This window comes from Pezoporus wallicus, unplaced genomic scaffold, assembly GCF_028554395.1.
Source record: "Pezoporus wallicus isolate ANWC-B61680 ecotype Strahan unplaced genomic scaffold, APGP_CSIRO_Pwel_v1 contig_8673, whole genome shotgun sequence".
NCBI lineage: Eukaryota > Metazoa > Chordata > Aves > Psittaciformes > Psittacidae > Pezoporus > Pezoporus wallicus.
The window spans coordinates 621,718-641,817 of record NW_026637196.1 but is presented as its reverse complement, the minus strand read 5'-3'; the positions used below and the strand labels follow the sequence as shown (position 1 = coordinate 641,817).

The window sequence follows — 20,100 nt, the reverse complement described above, 5'->3', positions numbered from 1 at the left end:
ACTCTTGGTCCTGCTTTTGATACTACCATGTCAGCATCTTCATAATGGTGACTGAACAATTCACATGTGATTACGCAAGATTACGTTATTAATATTATGAATCCCAAGCACTGATGTTGGTTGTTACAGATGCGGCTGCACAGGTTGGTTCTCTGCCGTGCCAGAAACGTGGGACTGCACTATCCAGGTACAGCTTGGTCTATTGCCTTTGTGAAAGTACTGAGGACTGAGCATTTTACTCTCATTTTTAGTACCTCATAGTAGAGATCTTAAACGGTTTTTATTGTAACTGCAGTCTCTGTAACATTATGGAAGCTGATACACATCCAAGACAAACTCTTATAGATGTGAATTTATGCATCTATACAGACACACATCCTCTGTATCCCCTCAAAATCCTATTTCCCAACAGCATTATGTATTTCTTTATGGTAAGAGGAATCGGATACTATGTAAGCATGACCACTTTGGGAAGAGTATTAGAATCTGTAAGTACAGTCAGTTTAATTGACCCCAAAATAAAATCAGCCGGATTTTGGCCTAATTTTCAGGGTGGTTGTTTTGGTTTGAAAGAAGAGGACAAAACACTGAACACTCTTCCATTATTCTCCTGAATACATAGCAGCTTTTGGAGTTTTATGTCCAGCGTGAAATCTGCTTAATATCTCAACCACTGGAAATCATTTAACAGTTGAAAGGCTCCATAGGTATCAGCTTTAAGGAAGACAGGCCTTCAGAACTGGCCAATCATTGATGAATGTGAAAATGGAAGGAAAAATGAAATGGGCAAGAAAAGGTGTGAAGAGACCAAGACTTTGTCAAAAGAACCTTTGACTTGGTTCACTAGTAGGGAAAAGGAACAGTGCAATCCACTATTGTAAAGCAAAATCGTAAAAACAGATTGTAGCATCCATTTGAAGTTGTTCTGATAAGTAGTACATTTAACTGAAAGGTCACTAAGAAAAAGAAAACGTTTTGACTAAAAAGTCCTGCACTGTAACTTACTCTAAAAGAGTAAGAAAATCCTATAGGTTATCTAAAGAAGAGTTCTTCTCCTTTAAGTTTTGTATTAACCCAAATCACATTTCTAAGATGACTGGAACTCTGGGAGCCCTGGCTTCAAGCCATGCGTTATCTCCACTAAGCTATTATTTTCCATACAAAAAAGAAAATGGCAGAGATGTGCTTATTTGGGATGTTCAGAGAAAAAACAAAATCTACCAGTCAAAAGATCAAAATTGGTATTTTTTACTGGCAACTCAAAACTGGTCCTTAAAGTTGTGGTGAGTGAACTACCAGCAGCTCTAGAGAACTTCTCTTCGTAAGGGCCATGAAAGCAAGAGAGTGAGTACGTCATCTTCAAGGCACCCATTGGTGCCTCCAATTTACCTGCCAAACAACAAGGTGTGAGGTTCTGGCACGCTGAGAGCAAAAACATGCAACACTCCTGCTAGGACTGGAGCTTCCAAGTGGCCTGTCCGATTTCATCCAGCCCTCTTAAAAAAGGAAAAAAGCCCAGAACAAAGTAAATCTCTACTGAATGCTGTGAATCATCCTACTCAAAACAAAGAAGAGTCAGACTGACAAACTGTAACAATATAGAGAACTTTTATTTTTTTTATTTTTTATCTTCTTTTTTTCTTCTTTTGCTGTGTAAAATATCATCATTATGCTCACAGCTCTGTACCAAAGTGAGAAAAGAAACCCATGGTCAATCTGTGCACGTGTTCTACACAGCTTAAACTATTACATACACAATCATGTGGCTTTATTCCACTTCCATTCTCCAAGGAGACTGTTCAACTATTACAGCAAAATGAAATTTGAGAAGGTGCCAGGTGTTGATAACAGAATATATACCTACACAGTTCGCTCTTTCACAACTACTACAAACAGCAGCTGAAACCTTTTCCTTATCCTCCCTCACATACTCTGCAACTCTGGACAACTCAGACTGCTTGCATGATAGTATCCTACAAGCCTGAAAACCAAGATTCATCTGTACCCGTGTTTTAATTCAAAAGAAGGGGAAAACATTTTCTCAACAACACATTTTGTTTCTGGGAACCTCCAGTTTATTGTGAGTTTTCAGTTATCATTTACCCATGTTGTACAGTTTGAAATGCGCACTAAGAACTGCACTACTTCAAACATACTGCACAGCCAAACTCCTGCTATTTTGCAGAAGGCAGCTCATGTGCCAGTATGTTAAAGTCTGTAATCCACATGTAAGTGACACAAGGCAAGCAGAAGCTGGGATATTTAATGCATCTTCATACCAACGGATGCAGCAGTTTTCCTTTTGTCCCCTTCCACATACAGAAACAGCAGCAATAGGCCACAGAGTGTTTTGCACTGCCAATTAGCTGTAAATTTTCCCCTATCATTTGAAGGATAAAGGAGAAACAACTATTGACCAATCCTACCATTGTCTTATTCAATACATGAGTCTGTTGGGCTGGGGAAGGTTAAGCTTTGCAGAACATGTGAACTTCCAAATGATCATTTTATGCTACTCACACCCTCCTTCTGGAGCTCAGGCAAGGCTTGGTATGCTATGACAAAAGTTCTCAAGCTTTTGAAGAGAATGATGTAACTGGTTTCAGTAGTGCCTGGCCCATTCTTTGTATCATAAAATCATGCAATGGCTCTGAGCATTTTCTGTCTGCTGGGGAGGCTCACAGCTTAACAGACACAATGTCAATCCTGCTAAGAGAAAAATGGTGCCTTCCCCACAAGAAGGGTCTGCCTTATGGAGTCAGCCATATAGCAAGTCCAGAGCTCCTTATTTAACATTTGACTAATAAGATAAACACAGCTAACCACAAAATAAACCTTCACTCTACTCACTCTTCCACTCACAACTTTTTACTTGCATAAAAAACAAACTGAAAACAAAAATAGTCCTGAAACAGGCTTCAGAGGTGCAGCACTGCTTTTCACACAGAACTCTTCAACCAGAGGTGTATCAGCAGTCAAAACCCTAAGTTCCAAGACTGGAGAGGATGCCACTAATGGCTACCAAGCCAGTATATTAGTTTGGCATCTCTCTTCTGCAACTGCCTCCAGAAGAAGTGAACGGCCAATAAAAAAAGCTGCACTGAATTCCAGCTGAACAAATAGGAAACCTTCCCACAGAACTCCAGAGAAGCCTGTGGATTTCCACAGCTGTACAACTTCACTGCAAATGATATCCTCAGGAGAAAGCAGCACAGCATTTTCCTCTGGCCCCCTGGGCCATTTTAAAAATTGTTCTTAATTCAGGAAACAAAATTCTATAAACACTCATGCAGCTCTGCTATTTTCCTGCCTCTTACCCACTTTAAGATTCTTACCATACATCTGAAATGACCTACAAAGCAGCAAAAGGTATCACTGCTAAAGCTGGATTTCGTAAGTCCAGACTTTTCAGAAGGACTGTTTTCAAGGCAGATAAAGAAGTATCATAAACTACATGAAAAGGAAGTCTGCTTCTACCAATTAGAAAAGAGAAACCAAACAAGCAATCAGGAATGCAAATACAGTGTAGTAACTGTTCACTGCAACACCTAGTGAGAAAGATCTTCACATGTTCCTCAAAACAGATGAAAGAACGTGAAGAATCACAAGGAAGAAGTAACAAAACCTACTCTCACATACTAGTTTTCAGAATGCTTGTCCTCAGGACACACACCTCCACACCTTCACTTCAAGCACGGTCCATGAAGGACAGCTTCAGACGTTCACATTGATTTATGCCACGCTTTTACATCCTCCTTTAAGTGAGGTTCAAAAAAACTCCCCAAACTACTCTTGAGTATCAGTAATTTTGGAAATGGTTTAAGTCTTATGCAGTCTTCTGCTCTTAGGTCATGGAAAAAAACCCAAATACTCTCAAGACTTTAGAGCAATGCAGCCTGCATCAGAAAACACTGACACTTCAGATTTCCCCGAACCTGATTCTCCCTTGAACTGCTTCATCCACACACCACAGAAAGAAAAATAATAAAAATAAACCCAAAGCACAAACAAAACACACCCCAAAACCCAAAACCAAACCACCCTCGAAACAGCCTGGGGTCTGACCCACATTATCTGGGATTTTGCCTGGCCACAAACAGCTAATAAAAACCCCAAACATATCACCACAAAAGCATTGGGACCTCAGAGACTCCTTTGTCTTTGAAGTAGGATGCTCCTGCACCTCATTCCTATCTAATTCTTGTCTCTCAGAAAAAAAAAAATCATCAATGTCAAGCAATTAAAGAGAAATGATACTCCACTACCCACTACAAAGAAAAAAATAGTGTGCTTCAGAGAAGGCCCTGAAGTTCCAGTGGAACGTGCATGGGCTTTCCTCAATCAGTTTCTTGGCCTAAAAAGGCTTCTTCATAGGCAAAGAATGAGGCTATAAAACTTACATGGTCTGTTTTAGCATACCAAGCATCAAAGTAGTGGTCAAAAAGTTGCCTAGTAAAAATAGTAAGTTTAATTTGTTTGAAACGCATCATTTGTGAGCAGCTCAGTTTTGACACTGGGATGTTTTTACCTTCTGTTACAGTTTAATGCAACCTTGCTTCTTTTTTATCCTGAGCAGCAAGTTAGGCAAAAGCAGAGACAAAGATCATTGCTACATTTAGCCTCATTGTTTAAAAGAGCCCTCTGCTAAATTAGTGTCGTTAGGGGAGAGAGGGTTGCAAATGCAAGAAGTACATTTCACTGAACTAACTGGGTAAAGTTTTCCATCCCAAGGGATGCCTGCAGAGGAATCCTAACAAGTAGAAAGTCTTCACCTCTGCACTGGCTTCTCCGTATAAGTAGAAGCAAGACTTTACCATGTGGTATGCATTTGTTATCCTCAGCTTCTGCTTGAGAACTGTACTTTTAAATCCTTTAAAATCCTGTTCCACTCTTCCCAGTTGAGGTTTTGTGAACTTGATATGGCCCAAGCCAATTAAGCCAGTTCACAACAGAAACAAAACACAACCTAAGTGGATGCATTTAGACAGGCAGTGCCTTTGCATTTCTCTGAAGTTTGCTATGCCATGAAGAAATGGAACTGCAAAGTTCAGTCACTAAGATATCAAATAAAATCAGGAATCTAATTATGGTGTTGTATCAAGGTAGCAGTGGTTATTCTGGTATTTAACTAAAACAAAAGCTGACATCGCTTACTTCTTTCCTGTACATAAGGACCTATATTTAAAAAGACTAAAACTGCAAACCACATGAGCAGAGCCACCGTTCTGGCTGTTTTCCTGCTACTGGCATACCTCTCCAGAAATAAAGTGTTTTCCTCCAAATAAACAAAAGGAGGTACAGTATTTTGGGCAGTTTGTCACTGTATATATTATGCCAGTTATAGCAATTTTTACACAAGGAATAAAAAATAAGTTACAATTAACATTAAAAAAAATACTTATTCCAGTTCTCCATAAAATACCTTTTTTATGAAGTAAAAATGTACACTGGGTATTCAAGTTACACTGTTACAATCTGTCATACTCTGGTTTGCAGAGTTTTTGTTAAAATAACCTAAAAAAATTGGATACAACATAAAACCAGACATGTTTGAGACACATAAGAGGCTTCAAGCTGATTTTGCAAACATGAGAACCTATTGTAATCTAAGTTCTCAACACCCCTCTGGTCTTCCCAAGGACACTCAGACTATGCTGCTTAAAAAAAACCAAACACAAAAGCAAACACAAAAACAAAAAGGAAAAACAAACAACAGAAACCCAAAGCAGACAAGAGGAGGGAATATTCTTATCTGTCAGTGAATTAAAAACTTGCAAGAATCTTCCATTTGGGCCAAGTCTTAATCGACCAGCCTTATTTCTACAGAGTGCAATATGACCTGCAGCCTCCATAACAAGGCATTTCAGCCCCACTCCATTTTTGCATTCCAAACGGGAAAAGAAAGAGGAAAGACTGGAGTAAGAAATGGATGTTTTCTGGAATAATTCTGACATATAAAATTACTTCCCAATGTGGGAGGTGAACAACTTCACGAGTCAACCCGGCTGTCATCCTCAGCATGTCTTTCAATGTGTCCTACAGCATCCTAGGAAAGAACCAGAAGTCAGTTAAAAGTAGTAACCATCAAAAAAAGCTTTGCAAAAGATTCTTGAAGTGTCAGGGAAAGTTACATGCTGGATGATACATTTTTTGGCTTAAAGCTTCTAAAAAATTCTTTTGTCTGAAAAAAAAAAAATAAATATCAGTGCCAAGCTAATAAATTACATCTATAAAGTATCTCACATACCACATGATTTTAGGCAAATAAAAACCATCTTCTTTTCTGACTATAAAAGCATATCAAATAAACACATCATATCCAAAGCCAGTGCTTAAAGAGAAATTAAGGACTCCACTCTGTTTCTGAGTTCTCCAAACCCTCCTTCCACTGCATGTACTGAAACACATTAAGAGGAAGGTAGTTTATATTGCCAAGGACTAAAATGGGGATTTTGCCTATCAGACTATAGGTAACAACCTTTCTTCCACCCAATCCTTCCACATCACTTCATCCAGCTCTTAAGTCTTCTTCATTTTTCTCCCATCTGTGCCAGCATTTACTCAGAAATTTAGGCACTACTTAAAGATCGGTAGCAAAACCAATCCCATGCCAATAAACAAACAGCATCAGTATCCACAACAATGAAAGGGGGTAGTGATGGATAAAAACTAAGAGAATAAAAAACCTGTTTCAAGACTAATGTTTATTCAACTTAAAATCTTCCTGCAAGAACTTAATTTAAACTTATATTTATCAGAATTTCTTTTAATATTTCAGAATTTTAGCCCTTCCATATACTATTTTATGATCAAGCTGTTTTATATTAACCATACTTCAAGTTACTATACTTAGTTGCACGTATCTGTCACAGGTTGAATTGAACCCTATTCATCTGTGTGACTCTAGCTATATGTAGTTAAGCCTATCAAGATTAGAAAAACTTAACTCTTTTTAAGAGAAATAGGATCAAGTCCCACAGCTGTGGTGATGTAAAGTACTTTCTGCTGCCAAATACAACCACGTTAATTCAACCACATACCTGCTTGGAACTTTTCTTGGAAGTAAAGAAAGCATCACAGTTCTTCCAACGACATTTTAGGGTCTGAAAATTTGGGTTGGTGTGGTCAGTTAGCAAGTGTTGTTTCAGATGGTCCACAACTCCAAAGATCAGTGAGCATCCATGCCACTGGTAGAAAAAAAAAACAACAGAATAAGCCAGGAAAAAAAAATTTTAGCTAATTATTTTCTTCTTGCTGCCTCGCAATATTCTACCAAAACTGTTCACACACATGCCACCTCTTTTTTAGTCTTCTTATGTCATTTCCATTCTCTACTTACATGAATAGTCTCTATTGCTTTAACTGCACCTTTACAGAGATTCTTCCTGCCTCTAGCCAAGCCCAGATCATCAGCAAGAACGGCAGGAGGAACACAGGAACTAAACTTTTACAAGATTTAAGCTTACCTGAGACAGAGACATTGGGAATTTAATTAAACTTATTTAACAGAGTAAATCAGCTTTTCTATGTCATTCAGCTGAAGTTTTTGGTTTTAAACAGTTACAGGTCACCATCTTTAAAGTTTCCAGAAAGAAAAATAATTTAAGATGCTACTATCAGTCTGCCCCAAAGCACAAACCTATACTAAAGATCATGAAAACTGGAACTAGAGATACATACTTATATTTTAAAAGTATATATGCATTTAAAAATATTACTGAACTATAATAAAGGTCAAGCTTTGCAGGACCCAGTAGTGACCTTCCCCAGAAAATTAGTCTAAAAACTGTAACAAAAGAAGGCTAAAAACATATCGCTTATTACCCAACAACGATAATTCTGCATCAGATTAAGCCTCACAGCTCTGACACTGCCATCATAGCATCCAGTGTAGATCTGTAAAAGAAACATCTATGGATAAGGAAGCTGGGAATAATAGGGAAAAAAGTCAAATTTGGAAGGAGGCTTCAGTGCAGAGTACATGAGGTAAACAACAATAAAATCTCAACATGCAAGGCTTCTAAATTTAAAAATGGATCTAATCTAACGGAGATTTGCAGGCATTGTTTACAAAAACTTACTAATGAATAAGAAATGTTTCCATAACTTCTGTTGTTTATAGTGTCATAACAGTTCAGAAAAACTTCAAAATACAATGTTACTAATAAATGTATTTAATGACTATTTTAAGCAAGTTATTTATCCAGAAGTGCTTCTGAAACCTATCTTGCAGGGCAGATGCATGAAGAAACCTGTGCACCCAAACCAGTCTCATACCTTTGTTTAGGTTCTACCAAAGGTTACTAGAGGTTTGACTGTGGGGGAAGTTCTTCTCTAACATGTATGTGACTCTCTTGAGCAAAAGTCAAACAGGACTGATGCTTGAGAAGGGGGAATATTTTACTGTTTCTGAACTCTTCACTGCAATCATCACTATAAACAGAATTATTGTTTTAAGACTACATCAAGCTAGAAGTAATTTTTCCCCAAGACAATTATATTACAGTTACAGAGCTGTGACAGCAAACTGATTTTTGCCTGACATTTTTAAGTTCTTCTTAGTGAGACAGCAGATTGATTTCATTATCTGAAAAAATTATACTGTCCTGTATATGCATGTGAAAATTACAACCTCCTATTTGAGACCAGTGAAAAGAAGGAAGTTACCATGCTCTTATGGATGGTCATACACATAATCATATCTGTGTGGCCTCCATAGACTTGCAAGCGGTCGTGTGACTTGGAAAAAAAAAAACAGAAACAGACTTTAATCACTTGACAGTTAAGCATTTTCAGAGACATGAAAATGACAGTGCTTCTGAGAGCAGTTTTCTGGGTAGCAAGTAAACTCCTCTGGTGGATTCCAAAGTTTCCAGCCACCACGAAAGCTCGCTTTTGCTTACATTGCTTCAACTCTTTTTGTCCAACTAAGCACTTGATTTTCCAGCAGACAAAACTAACATTTCCCCACTGTTCTGATTTGTCATTGTCTGAAGATAACCCAGGTTCCAAAAATAATGGTTTAGGTTATAATCTTTAAAATCTATATATTTTGGCTGGTGAGACAATTATATACTCTTAGTAACAGGAAAGAGAGGGATGGGCCTAAGATCAGCAAGCATAAAGATTAAACCTATGTGACTTCAAAATAATTAATGCATATTAGGTATATGTCATCTTAAGCATCTATTTTCTTACCTGCAGTTCATAAACACGAACGAATTTATCCAGACATGCTGTCACCATCACTTTCCCAAGAATGTTGACAACCGTTACTGCATGGTTATGGCCTTTATAGATCCGTACTAGCTCTCCAGTCTGCATCAAGGAAAAGCAAAAAGCAAATAGGTATTTATTGCTTTGAGGGTTTTTGTTTGGGTTGGTTTGTGGTTTGTTGTTGGATTTTTTAACAATTAAAAACATTTTAACCTAGCCTACATAGAGTAGCTGGCTTCAGTGTTCACTACTCAAAAAATGGAAACACTATTAGACTTTCATTTGCTGTGACAGTACTTTCGGATTATGATCAAATATGACTTAACCTTTTCTTTGCCCATGTTAACTCAGAGCCATTCCAGTACCATAGAAATGCATGCCACAATGAAAACTATCTACTTTTCTTTCCATCATTAGCCACATGTTCCCACCTACCCTGCAACTAGTACTGTTCTAGCGGTGATACTAACAGTATTTAGCCACAAGGATCAGTGAGCAAATTTAGCTAAATACATAGAAATACACTTTTTTATTATTATTTTTCAATTAAAATTTACCTCTGATAAGTTTCTTAATCTAACTTATTGTATAGCTACATGAATATTTCTGCTAGCACAGGGGAAAGATAGTGCAATTGAGGAAGAGAGAGCAGGTGAGCTACAAAGCATTCAAGATAGTATAACAGCTTTTGAAACAACTAGTTTGGAACACTGTGTTCAAGTTTTTCCTGTAATAACAAAACTCTTCCCCCACCAGGATATCTCACATGTCTTTGCTCTGAAACCTTCCTACGTTATCAGCATGTCTGTATGTCGTGATATTTGCAAGACAAATATCCCCAGATAAAAAAGCACTGCATATCGTACTGTAAGACTCAGCATGTTTATGTATCCTTTTCATGCCTCTTTAGTTAGCTATAATGCAGTCACATTAACAAAATCTTATGTCTTTACTTTTCTGGAAGCTCCACCAGTCAGTCAAAAATTCTGGAAACACTGACTGCATAGCACATGAATTCACTGCCTTAACAGAAAGTCATTCCAGCTTTATAGGTGATACTTACATGAATATTGTGGGCATGTACAGACTGATCACTGGAACCACTGAATACCAGATCATTCACAACCTTACAAAAAAAATATTAAGTATTATTTCTGTAACAGACACAGAAATGGGCAAGTAAAGCATTAAGATGCTGTTCAGTTTAAAGTTGCACTGCAGTATTTCCTAAATTTGACAAACTTAAAATCAGTGGCGAATATGGAAACAGAACAAAGCACACACTGAGTTCCTTATATAAGAGCTAGAAAATGTACTGTAGTATCCTAATGATGATTTGTGGCATTTCACAATTGACACCAGAAGTTGTTAAATTTGCAGCCTACCAGGCTAACTCATCCTTCTTATAGGCTAGTCTTAGTGCCAGCACAACAGCAGATCAGCGACCAAATAAACTGAATGCAGAATGCTGCTTTGCGCATGCGCAGTAAAGCCCATTGTTTCCTAGTAATTTTGGATGTGCTGTGTGCTTATACACTGGTCACATAAGAAAGTGCTCCTGAAAAGTACTAATCCAGAAAAGAAGTTTAATAGACCCATCATGGATCAAAAAGGGACCACAGTCTGCTGCCATGTGAGCAGGACTAGGATAATTCACAGGGTAAAAAGGTTGTGCCACTGCACTGTAATATCTCTACAATTTATGGAAGTCATCCCCTATCTGTGACATGATAGCAGTCACAGCAAAGCAGTCAGGAAAGCATTTCAGTTCCAGCTTATAATCTCAGGAGCCAGAAACCTGTATACAACTGCTAGTGCTTCTTCTATTAAAAGAGAATACTTCTCTAGAGTTACATTTTTTCCAGCTTCCTCTGATGTTTGCCTTAGGGTACCTGAAAACTAGCTTCACCTTTTCCACAACTTTCCTTCTACTGCCAAATTCACATTCAGGATTCCCTGAATCTTTTAACAACTTGAAATAAACATGCTTCCTACAGACACGTGAGATATGGCAGGGAGCCAGAGACAATTTCTCTTCCAATTTACTTAGCTTTTACCATTAAAATCCTTTATTTCTTACCACAATCTGCTCACTATTAGATGAGGAACTAAAAAAACCCCAAACATAACATTTTAAGCTGTCATTATCAAAAATGTATTTTCAGAGACACTTACCTTCATACAGAGGATAGTCTTGCTGTGACCTTCCAGGGTTCTGAGAAGCAGCCCATTCCGCGCATCTCGCACACTGATGGTGCAGTCATAGGAGCCCACCACCAACAACTTGCGTGCTCCTTCCTGAGCTGTGGCTAGACAGCTCACTGCTCTAGGGCCATGGCATTCAAAGGTATCAACCTGCTTGTTGTTCTGTTGGGTGAGGAAAAAATTGTTATTTAAGAATTAAAACTTTTCTATGGCATTGACTAGACCACCGAGTTCTTTCTGTGCTGTACTTGTTATAGCATCTGACTTCAGTTTAGTAACACACCATTTCAGCAGCAGAAGAGTTGCAACTGAACAACTAACTTTCCAAATCAAGGAAATAACTTTGATGGTCAAGAAAGGAGGATTCACAAATAATCTGTGTCAGAAAACTGTCATGATACATGACTGGTAGGCCAGGTGGCACCTTAAGGGATAACATGACAACAATACAGCACTTAAGAGAAAGGTACCTGAAGGTGAGACGGGACAGCTTTGTGCACTGACAAAATAAAGGACCAAAAGGGGTCAACAGTGACCATTTATACCAAAATAGTTTAATCACAAATATATTTTCTACTCAAGAAAAAGAACAGAAAGAAACACAGAGTGAAGAGAAACAGCACTGCAAGAGGCTTTTAACTGCCAATATTTAAAGATACTAACCTTTATGCTGAAAGTAACCACATTGCCATTTGCAAGGCCTGCAAAAAGGATCCGCCATCTACTGTGTAAACAGAGCACTCGATCTTCCAACTTAAACTGTTCCATGCACTTCTTGGTCTGACAATAAAAAGAAGTAGCTATTAACTGAAAACAATTCGGGGAAAAAAGCCTGAAGTGAATGATAATTTTCACCTACAGCTCATACGGGTTTCAAAGGTTTTTTTCATTTATATTTGCAGAGAAACACTTAAATAAAAATGCACATTACACTGCATGTTAACCAACACAGAGTTTGACTACCTTGATATTGTAACAGTTGATAGTGTGGTCGCTTGAGCCAGTGTAGAGTGCAGCATTCTTCCCATTTGTCTGAGTGACTAGGAGGCAGTTCACTTTTGAAGTATGTCCTTCAAAGATGGCCACACACTTCCTGCTCTGAAAAGGCAAGCAGAGGGTCTATCAACATAAAAGCCCATTATACCTCTCAGGATCTGCGCCTGACTGAGTGGGGTAGGACAGCTAACAAAAGCAGGACACGTGCAGCAATCTATCTCCCCTTAGTCCTCTCACAGGGAGAAGGGGTTGGGGAGGGGGAGAAGTTTGAAGAATAGCATAACAAAATTAGGTACGTGAAAAAGCAGCTGCTTCCTTAACTACATAGTAAGGCTTTACAAAAACAGAACTGCAACCTTGTGACTGCAATCAACATAGCATCCACCATTCAAAACATTCACCACACCAAAACATTCCCACCACCTTACTTACAACCAGATTGTAGGCACAAACAGTTTTGTCTGCTGAGCAAGTATACAACAAATTCCCAAAAATCTGAATAGCATTCACTGCAGCCAGGTGTCCCTCAAAGCTTCCCTCTGTGGGCTCTTCATCTTCACCTGGCTCTGAAGACACTTCTGTAGGGCAGACACACATGTACTCTGATTATGGGAACACATGCAAACACACTGCTGCTGTTTGTATTAACAAACAGTAGAACTATTGCATGGGCTTAGCACCTGTGGGTTTCTGGTGGAGCCTGTAAGTGGCAAAAGGCAATATAAAATGCCAGAAGGACCATTTACATGATGTTAAATGCAGAAAGCTCTTTAAAAATAGCAAAAGGATTATATTATTATTTGTCCTACAGCTCTACAGAGATTGTGGAATAGAAGTGTTTGTGTGGGAGGACACAGGGCAATGCAGAGGAGTCAAGGCACACAGCAATTCAATAAGACCTAGTGAGTATGCATCACTTCCCACTTCAGTTTTTAGCACTGTTTTTTATCTTCAGGACAAAATTTCCCACTGGAAGCAGTTTCACCAAGACTTAACTCAAAGTCTTGCAAGATACTATACACAAAGTATCACAAGAAAAGGTTAAAAGATATACCTGATGAGTTCTTTGATCCTCTTAGCGATCCTACGGAAGTCTGCATCTCAGACATACTGCAACACAGAAATAAAGAGCAGCGAGATCAGACTTTGCAAGTTCATTTGCAGACAAAATTTTGGTGCAAATGACACCCCAGAATACAAGACTCTGCACTTAGTAGGAAACAGGCTTTAACAGATAAGCTCAAAACCAAACTTTCCAGGGAGGGCAGCCTTGTTCTTATATTAATTAGTAGGTAACAAGACATATTTATTTGTCGGACCAAAAAAGCAGACTCATTTTCCATTTTCCCTTATTTCACTACCAAATTAAGTTACTGATGTTGTCAGAGTTTCTGAATAGAAAGTTTAAAAAAAACAAACTAAAGAAAAGAAGATGGGCCTCTTGTGACTATTGTATAATGCTTTTACTTTTGAAAGACCTGCGGTAATCTCACCTTTTCCCATCATCCCTATAATTTGTGCCAATCTCACTGGTAGAGGTCACTTCATCATAACCCGAGCAAGACACATGTAGGACTGTTTGATCCACAGAGCCACGTGACTGCATCTTTGAGGGACTGTCTGGTTTCTCATCTCCAGACTCTGATGAACCAACATCAACCACCTCATATTGGGGTGTTGGAAATTCCACTAGTTCCAAAGAAGCATCACTGTCATTCTCATCTTTGTTTCTTGCCGTGTGAGCAGTAACTCCATCCTCCTGTCTTGGAGGAGTGGATGTAGTAACTTTATCTCCTTTAGGAACCTTTCCACCCTTGACTTTCCGGACAGGCTTAGAGTCAATGATATCCTGCTCTGTATCACTGTTCTCTGGCACATGGGCTGCCCTCAGAGTTTTCTTCTTCCTTAACTTTCTCCGCCTCCTGCTCCCTTTTTCTGCTGAGACTACACCAGTTGCCATCTGTTGTTCGGATGGTTCTGCTGACAATTTGGGGGGTTTATCCACTGGCATTTCTAGAAGGGCCGAATGCTTTGGAAGAGAAGTGCTACACTGAGCCAGTAAAAAGCTTTCAGTCACTGTATCATTTGCTTCTCTCTTGCTGAAATCAGACAGTGAATAAGAAGGGTTTTCAGGAAGTCCAGCTTCTCCACTGTCCACAGTAGGCTTGTGTACATCTTGATTAGATTGTTGGAAACAAGCTGCCAGCTCTGATAGGGATATGGTTGCAGAGATAACTGGATACACTGAAGTTTTCTGGTTGGTCTCTTCTGAAGACAACAGAAAAGTGTTATAGTCAATCTGTACAGCAATAAATATTTATGCAAAATTGTTTTCCCCGATTTTTCTGTTTATTCTTAATTGTGCATGTTAAGTATGTATTTCTAGATGTTGAAAGCTACACATGCACATGCAGATCTGCTATTTCAGGCAGCTATCCAGGCTTTTAAAAAAACATACCTGGGGAATAAAACTGTGTATCCAGAAGCAGAGGAACAGGGCACATCATTCAAGTTGCTGGCTAACTATAGGACTTCTGACAAACAACCTTTAGTGAATCCTACGCAGTCAGCTTAAGATGCTACCACCCGGCACTGTGTGCTCCCTTACCAGCTGTTCGCCACTGCTGTAGGTCCGATATTAACCAGTGCATGCTTAATACGCCTCAGCTGCTCCATGACACTTCTACTTAACTCATTGCATTAGTTATTTCTACCAATTTACTTGAACCTAACTCAAGGTAGATGAGTCATGCACTACCCACTCTGCAGTATCATACTTTCTATCCAGGGAATGGCAGCACTGTAGGACAGAGTAAGCTTTGCCTGTTTATCTATGGTGCACTAAATGACAGAGCAAACATGCTCTCCTTGTCATTCTAATTTGAAGCCAATACGAACAAACCAATCCAACCTCTCAACTGAGACAGACTAAGAGCACAGGCAGCATCTCACAGCTGTGTTTCCCACCCTAAAATTTCCCAGTTGCATTTGCAATAACTACAGTCCAGAACAGGATGTTTCAAGTTCACTGCATTTAGCAGGTGGAACCCCTCAACGTGAACAGGAAGCTTCCAGCCTTTGAAATACTTTGCTGCTTCTGTCTCTTAGAAACCAGAAAATCAAACCTACAGCAATGCTTAGGCAAAGCTGTTCGACCGTTACAGACATCACAGTACAGACTGGATGCTCTGGAATTATGCATCCAACTAGAGACAGCTTAAATGTGAACATCTCCCCCCACACCCTCCTCAGATGGAAAGTTCCAAGATAAAACGAGAACTTGCTGAAGGTGTAACGTATATTTAAAATAAATCAATGGAAAGCTGTCTCACCCATTCTGTAACTGTCACACACAGCTGCAACCTGTTAGAAAATCCTTTATATAGAGGATTATATGTACATTATACATAGAGGTCCTACAACAAATTAATGGGATTCACCCCTGCACAAAAGGCTGCAGGTTTGAGAACCATCTTACATTCTTCTGGGGAAGTAACGTTTTTTTATTTCCTTAAAACTAACTCTCCTAAAACAAAGGCAAGCCAAACATACCATCCTTTTGCTCCCCCTCTTCTGCTCGTGAAGCATATGGAGAGCTCTGGAGTACAGAATTCACATTTTCTTCTGAGCCTTTTGGAGACACAGGTTCTCGTTTAACTTGTACTGAGGAGTCAGCAGGAGCAGCGGGTGCAATGCCAGAAGACTGGAATGGTGATGGTACGGGAACATGAACAGAAGCTCCAAATGGAGCTACAGAAGACGACAAAGTGTCCAACAGGGGCAGGAAGGCGCCTGCAGGAACTAAGTCAGCTGCCACATGAGATTTGCTATTTCTTCTTTCACTTGAGACACTGCAGGGAAGTTGCTCTGACAGCTCAGAAGGTTCATATGTTTCTAATAGCAAAAGGAGAGAGGGGAAAAAAATATAAACCAAAAGTTCGTATTTTACAATAAAATTTAGTGGTGCCAGAAGCTCATTTCTTGTGAACACACCACCAAGGAAGAGAAAAATTTGTGAAGACCACTAGATGGCACTACCAAAAATGACAGATCACACAAAGACTTTAGTGGAAAGCCTTAGATTTTGTCACATATTTTAAATAAGTGAACTGAAGTTAAATAGAATTTTTACAAGATTGTGACTTTAAGGAATGCACAAGTTAGAATTCCACTGGTATAGTTTTGTGGTATCTCATACCTTGTAGCCCCTGCAAGACCTGGATTCGCTGGCTTCTCAGTGTACTCATTTCCATGGTTATCTGCAAAACAATTTTGGTTTAAAGGCAGTTTTTCAGGCTGCTAACTCAAAAGTTCAGATGGTCTCAAAAGCCCACTGTTACCTGTTGCTTTAACACAAGGAGCCGTTGAACTTCAACATACGCAGCCTGCAGGGCAGCCCTGGCCTGCAAGAGACTGCTGTCCACACTATGCAAGGACTTGCTTAACTCTTCTTCCCTCAACGAAATAGCCAACAACTGGTCTACCTGAGAACGTTCTGAAAAAGAAACAAAATGCAGTGCATAACTGTATTTGACAATACATTAAAATACATTACCTATGGTTTTTCAATAAATACTATCACCTCTACTGTAGAAATCACATATATTAGGTTAAGTATCACTAGTCACACAAGAGACTGAAAAGGAAAAACTGCACAGGAATAGCCACATACACATGAAAGAAGAGCAAAGTCCAGTATTCCTCTCTACAGATTCTCAACCTTGACTCTAATAACTATTTCCATTATAGTTTTGCCAGCACTGATTTAGTTTAGTTGAACAAAGTCATTCTCTTCCACAAGGATCTTTTCTTGAGGCACACATGTACAGGAAGTACAAATACATGCTTTCCATTAATGTCATTAAAAAGACAGAGGCAAACTTAAGCTAAACAAGATTTAAATTATTCAGTTAATTTAGAAGCCGAGGAAGGGCAGCTTAAAAGAAAACCCAGTGATGAAAGATCATTCTTGAAGTCCCAGATGACTTAAAGCCACAAGACTCATATCTGCAATCTCTTGAGCACAGTACTCTGTAAAAGATGCTCCTATATTACTTTCTGAAGTCCACTGCAGGCAGAAAGGAGGCACAAAGTTTTCTGTTGGAAATAACGCCTGACAAATTAAGATAGGAAGCTTCAAAGAAAGTGTTGCAGACTTGACAGCAGTCTACTCCATGATCTTCAGGAAGAGCCCAAGCAGCACCAAAGTAACATCAAGGAACTAACATATTAACCAAGTCAAAATACTACTAGTATTTAGTCAGCAGTATTAATAGCGCAACTACTAGTTATAACCTCTATACCAGATGCACATACGTATGACAGTCACTCACCTTTTTTACCTTTGATTTTTCTTCTCTTATTCTTTCTTTCTAGACTAGGGATCTCAGGAGAGGATCCCTCCTGCAAGTAAAATAATTTATTAACAAAAGTTACAGGAGCAATTTTGCCTAAATCAGAAAGTTAAACATCCACTGTCTTTTCAACTACTGCTTGTACCCATAGAGAAGAATTCACAAAATTAATTGTATATTCTCATACAAGGGAGGGCAACAAAGTGAGTGCCACATTTTCATCTCAACGAGGAAAAAATATTAACCAAGCTAACAGCCTTCTACTTGCTCAGATGTTAAGACCACACTTGGGTCAGATTTTCTGCCCTATGTTTTTAGTTGGAAGTCTAGAGGATTAAATCAGTGAGGAATTAAAATTATCCCTTTCTGCAGTTAACAAAACCATTCCGAGGATTTTGACCAGAAACCTTTTCTTCCCCTCTGGGTAAGTCCAAGACAGGACAGTGAAACAAATTCAGAGTTAAGGCTATAATTTTAAGTATATAATTTTGTAGACATGTTTGTCCTTCCTTTCTTGACCATAAAACCAGAAACATTTAAGGAAAACAAATTTCTGCTACAGCCTATCTTCCATTTAAATTTTGGAACACCAAATCCTTCCTACAACAGCAACTTCTTCCACAGAACTATTTTAATAGCTCTCATTTACCAGCATAGCACATCAATTACAAATCAAAATTAAAGAGCATTTACTATTCCTATTAATTAAAAAAGAATAAGCAAAAGTCCTGCACTAGGAAGGCAGAAATGAAAAAAAATTCTTTAAAAAAATTCAGTCAAAAACGCAAATTAGTTTGAGGCTATCTAGTGTACAAGACAATCAAATAAAGTCCTCCTTGCAGAGATCATTCCAAGGCTGAATGATCACTGACTGGGAAAAAAACATTTCTTATTGCACCAAAGCTGGACAAAGATGCACACTTACTCCAGTTGCTCTTCTTTTCTTCCCAATTCCTTGGCTGTCATTCTGCTCAGTACCAGATGTGCAGCTGCTGTCTGTAGCTGCATCTATGTTATTAGACAATGTAAGAAGTAAAGCATTATTTGAAGCTGGATGGTTTTCTTCTGAGATTTCAAGCACATTTTGTTTTTCAAGAAGAGGTGTTCTCTTCTCTGGGCTCTCCTGCTCTTGTTTTGTGAGGCCTGCGACCTCAGAAGTGGCTGGTAGACTTTGACTCCTTCCACTAGTCTCAGTTTTTTCAGACATAACTGGTGACAAAGGCAGAGAAGATATCTCCTGTTTCAAGTCAGCCTCAATGTCAGCACTTGCCTCATATCCAGATGTTATATGATGCGAGGGGCTGTCTGCAGTTATTTGCCCAGTTTCTTTTATTTTGGCTTGTTCACTGAAGAAGCTATAAGCAGAAGGAGTTCTGTCTGCAACAACACTACTTTCAGAAAAGCTACGTTTTCTGGCTGAGCCAGGCACTGCTAAGGAAATCTCTTCCCACTGGAATCCTTCTAGTGAAGACAGATCAGATTCTTCACCAGGTTCTAGACCCTCTTGCTCATTTTGAACAAGAGGCACCATTTCGATGCCAAACCTTTAACAAGACAAAAAGAAAAATAAATATACATGTAACAAGGCAGCTAAATCTAGAAAAAAGCCTCCCCCTTCCCCAAGAGCATATTACTGCATTTAAGAGATCTAGCAACTCAATTACATTGGTATTCTGTCCTTTGTGTCTCACCTGGCAATGGAATATGTTTCGTGTGTCACAAAATTAGATGCAGCAGCTACGAACTGACAGCATGATTTCCAAGTCTGAAATCACGTTGTTGTAATTATTCCAAACCAAGTTTGGAATAAGCAAATATGACATCTTCTCAAGACACTTCAAAAACTTCAGGTTTAAAGAAAATTTCAGAAGTGAAGTATTATAAAATAGCTTTCTTTAAGCACAAAACCAAGCTGCGCATCAGATGAAAAGATTAACAAATGAAGAGGAAGCATTTACTCTGCCTGCAGCAATGCAAGCATTTTTGTAATCTTGAATAAATGAAGAAATAAGAAACTGACACAGGAATGTTCACATCCCAATTGCATTATTATATTCTTCCACTTACTATAACTTGAAAAGCAAATATACTGCTGGAGTCCATATTCAGATATTAAGCAACAATTATGAACTGGATCAGAATCTTTCCTAAGCAGCAGACTACTATTACTTATCTATAGATAGACATCTACAGCAGGAAGCAATGACAAAAACTCTGTATTATCTGTATATGCAAAAGATGGTGGTATAGCACGCTTCATTCTCAAGTCTTAGTGTTAGGTTTCTGGAATTCATTTCAGATTTGGAAAGAAACAACCCTCCCCCTCAAC

At 38.8% G+C, this 20,100-nt stretch overlaps 1 protein-coding gene across 1 annotated transcript in view; it reads right to left on the bottom strand.

The window, feature by feature from the left end:
- Positions 1–5,914: 5,914 nt before the first annotated feature.
- The window catches only part of ZNF106 (zinc finger protein 106), a 35,477-nt gene continuing 21,291 nt past the window's right edge, over positions 5,915–20,100 (bottom strand). The window contains exons 7-23 of the mRNA XM_057403920.1: positions 18,697–19,315; positions 17,751–17,820; positions 16,758–16,912; positions 16,616–16,676; positions 15,970–16,311; positions 13,910–14,685; positions 13,472–13,529; positions 12,850–12,995; positions 12,385–12,519; positions 12,085–12,201; positions 11,392–11,583; positions 10,280–10,342; positions 9,199–9,318; positions 8,668–8,739; positions 7,825–7,896; positions 7,041–7,187; positions 5,915–6,046 (exon numbers count right to left, since the gene is read on the bottom strand). Coding sequence (XP_057259903.1) covers positions 5,990–6,046; positions 7,041–7,187; positions 7,825–7,896; positions 8,668–8,739; positions 9,199–9,318; positions 10,280–10,342; positions 11,392–11,583; positions 12,085–12,201; positions 12,385–12,519; positions 12,850–12,995; positions 13,472–13,529; positions 13,910–14,685; positions 15,970–16,311; positions 16,616–16,676; positions 16,758–16,912; positions 17,751–17,820; positions 18,697–19,315 — 3,202 coding nt within the window. The 3' untranslated portion in view covers positions 5,915–5,989. The remainder of the gene's footprint in view (positions 6,047–7,040; positions 7,188–7,824; positions 7,897–8,667; positions 8,740–9,198; positions 9,319–10,279; positions 10,343–11,391; positions 11,584–12,084; positions 12,202–12,384; positions 12,520–12,849; positions 12,996–13,471; positions 13,530–13,909; positions 14,686–15,969; positions 16,312–16,615; positions 16,677–16,757; positions 16,913–17,750; positions 17,821–18,696; positions 19,316–20,100) is intronic.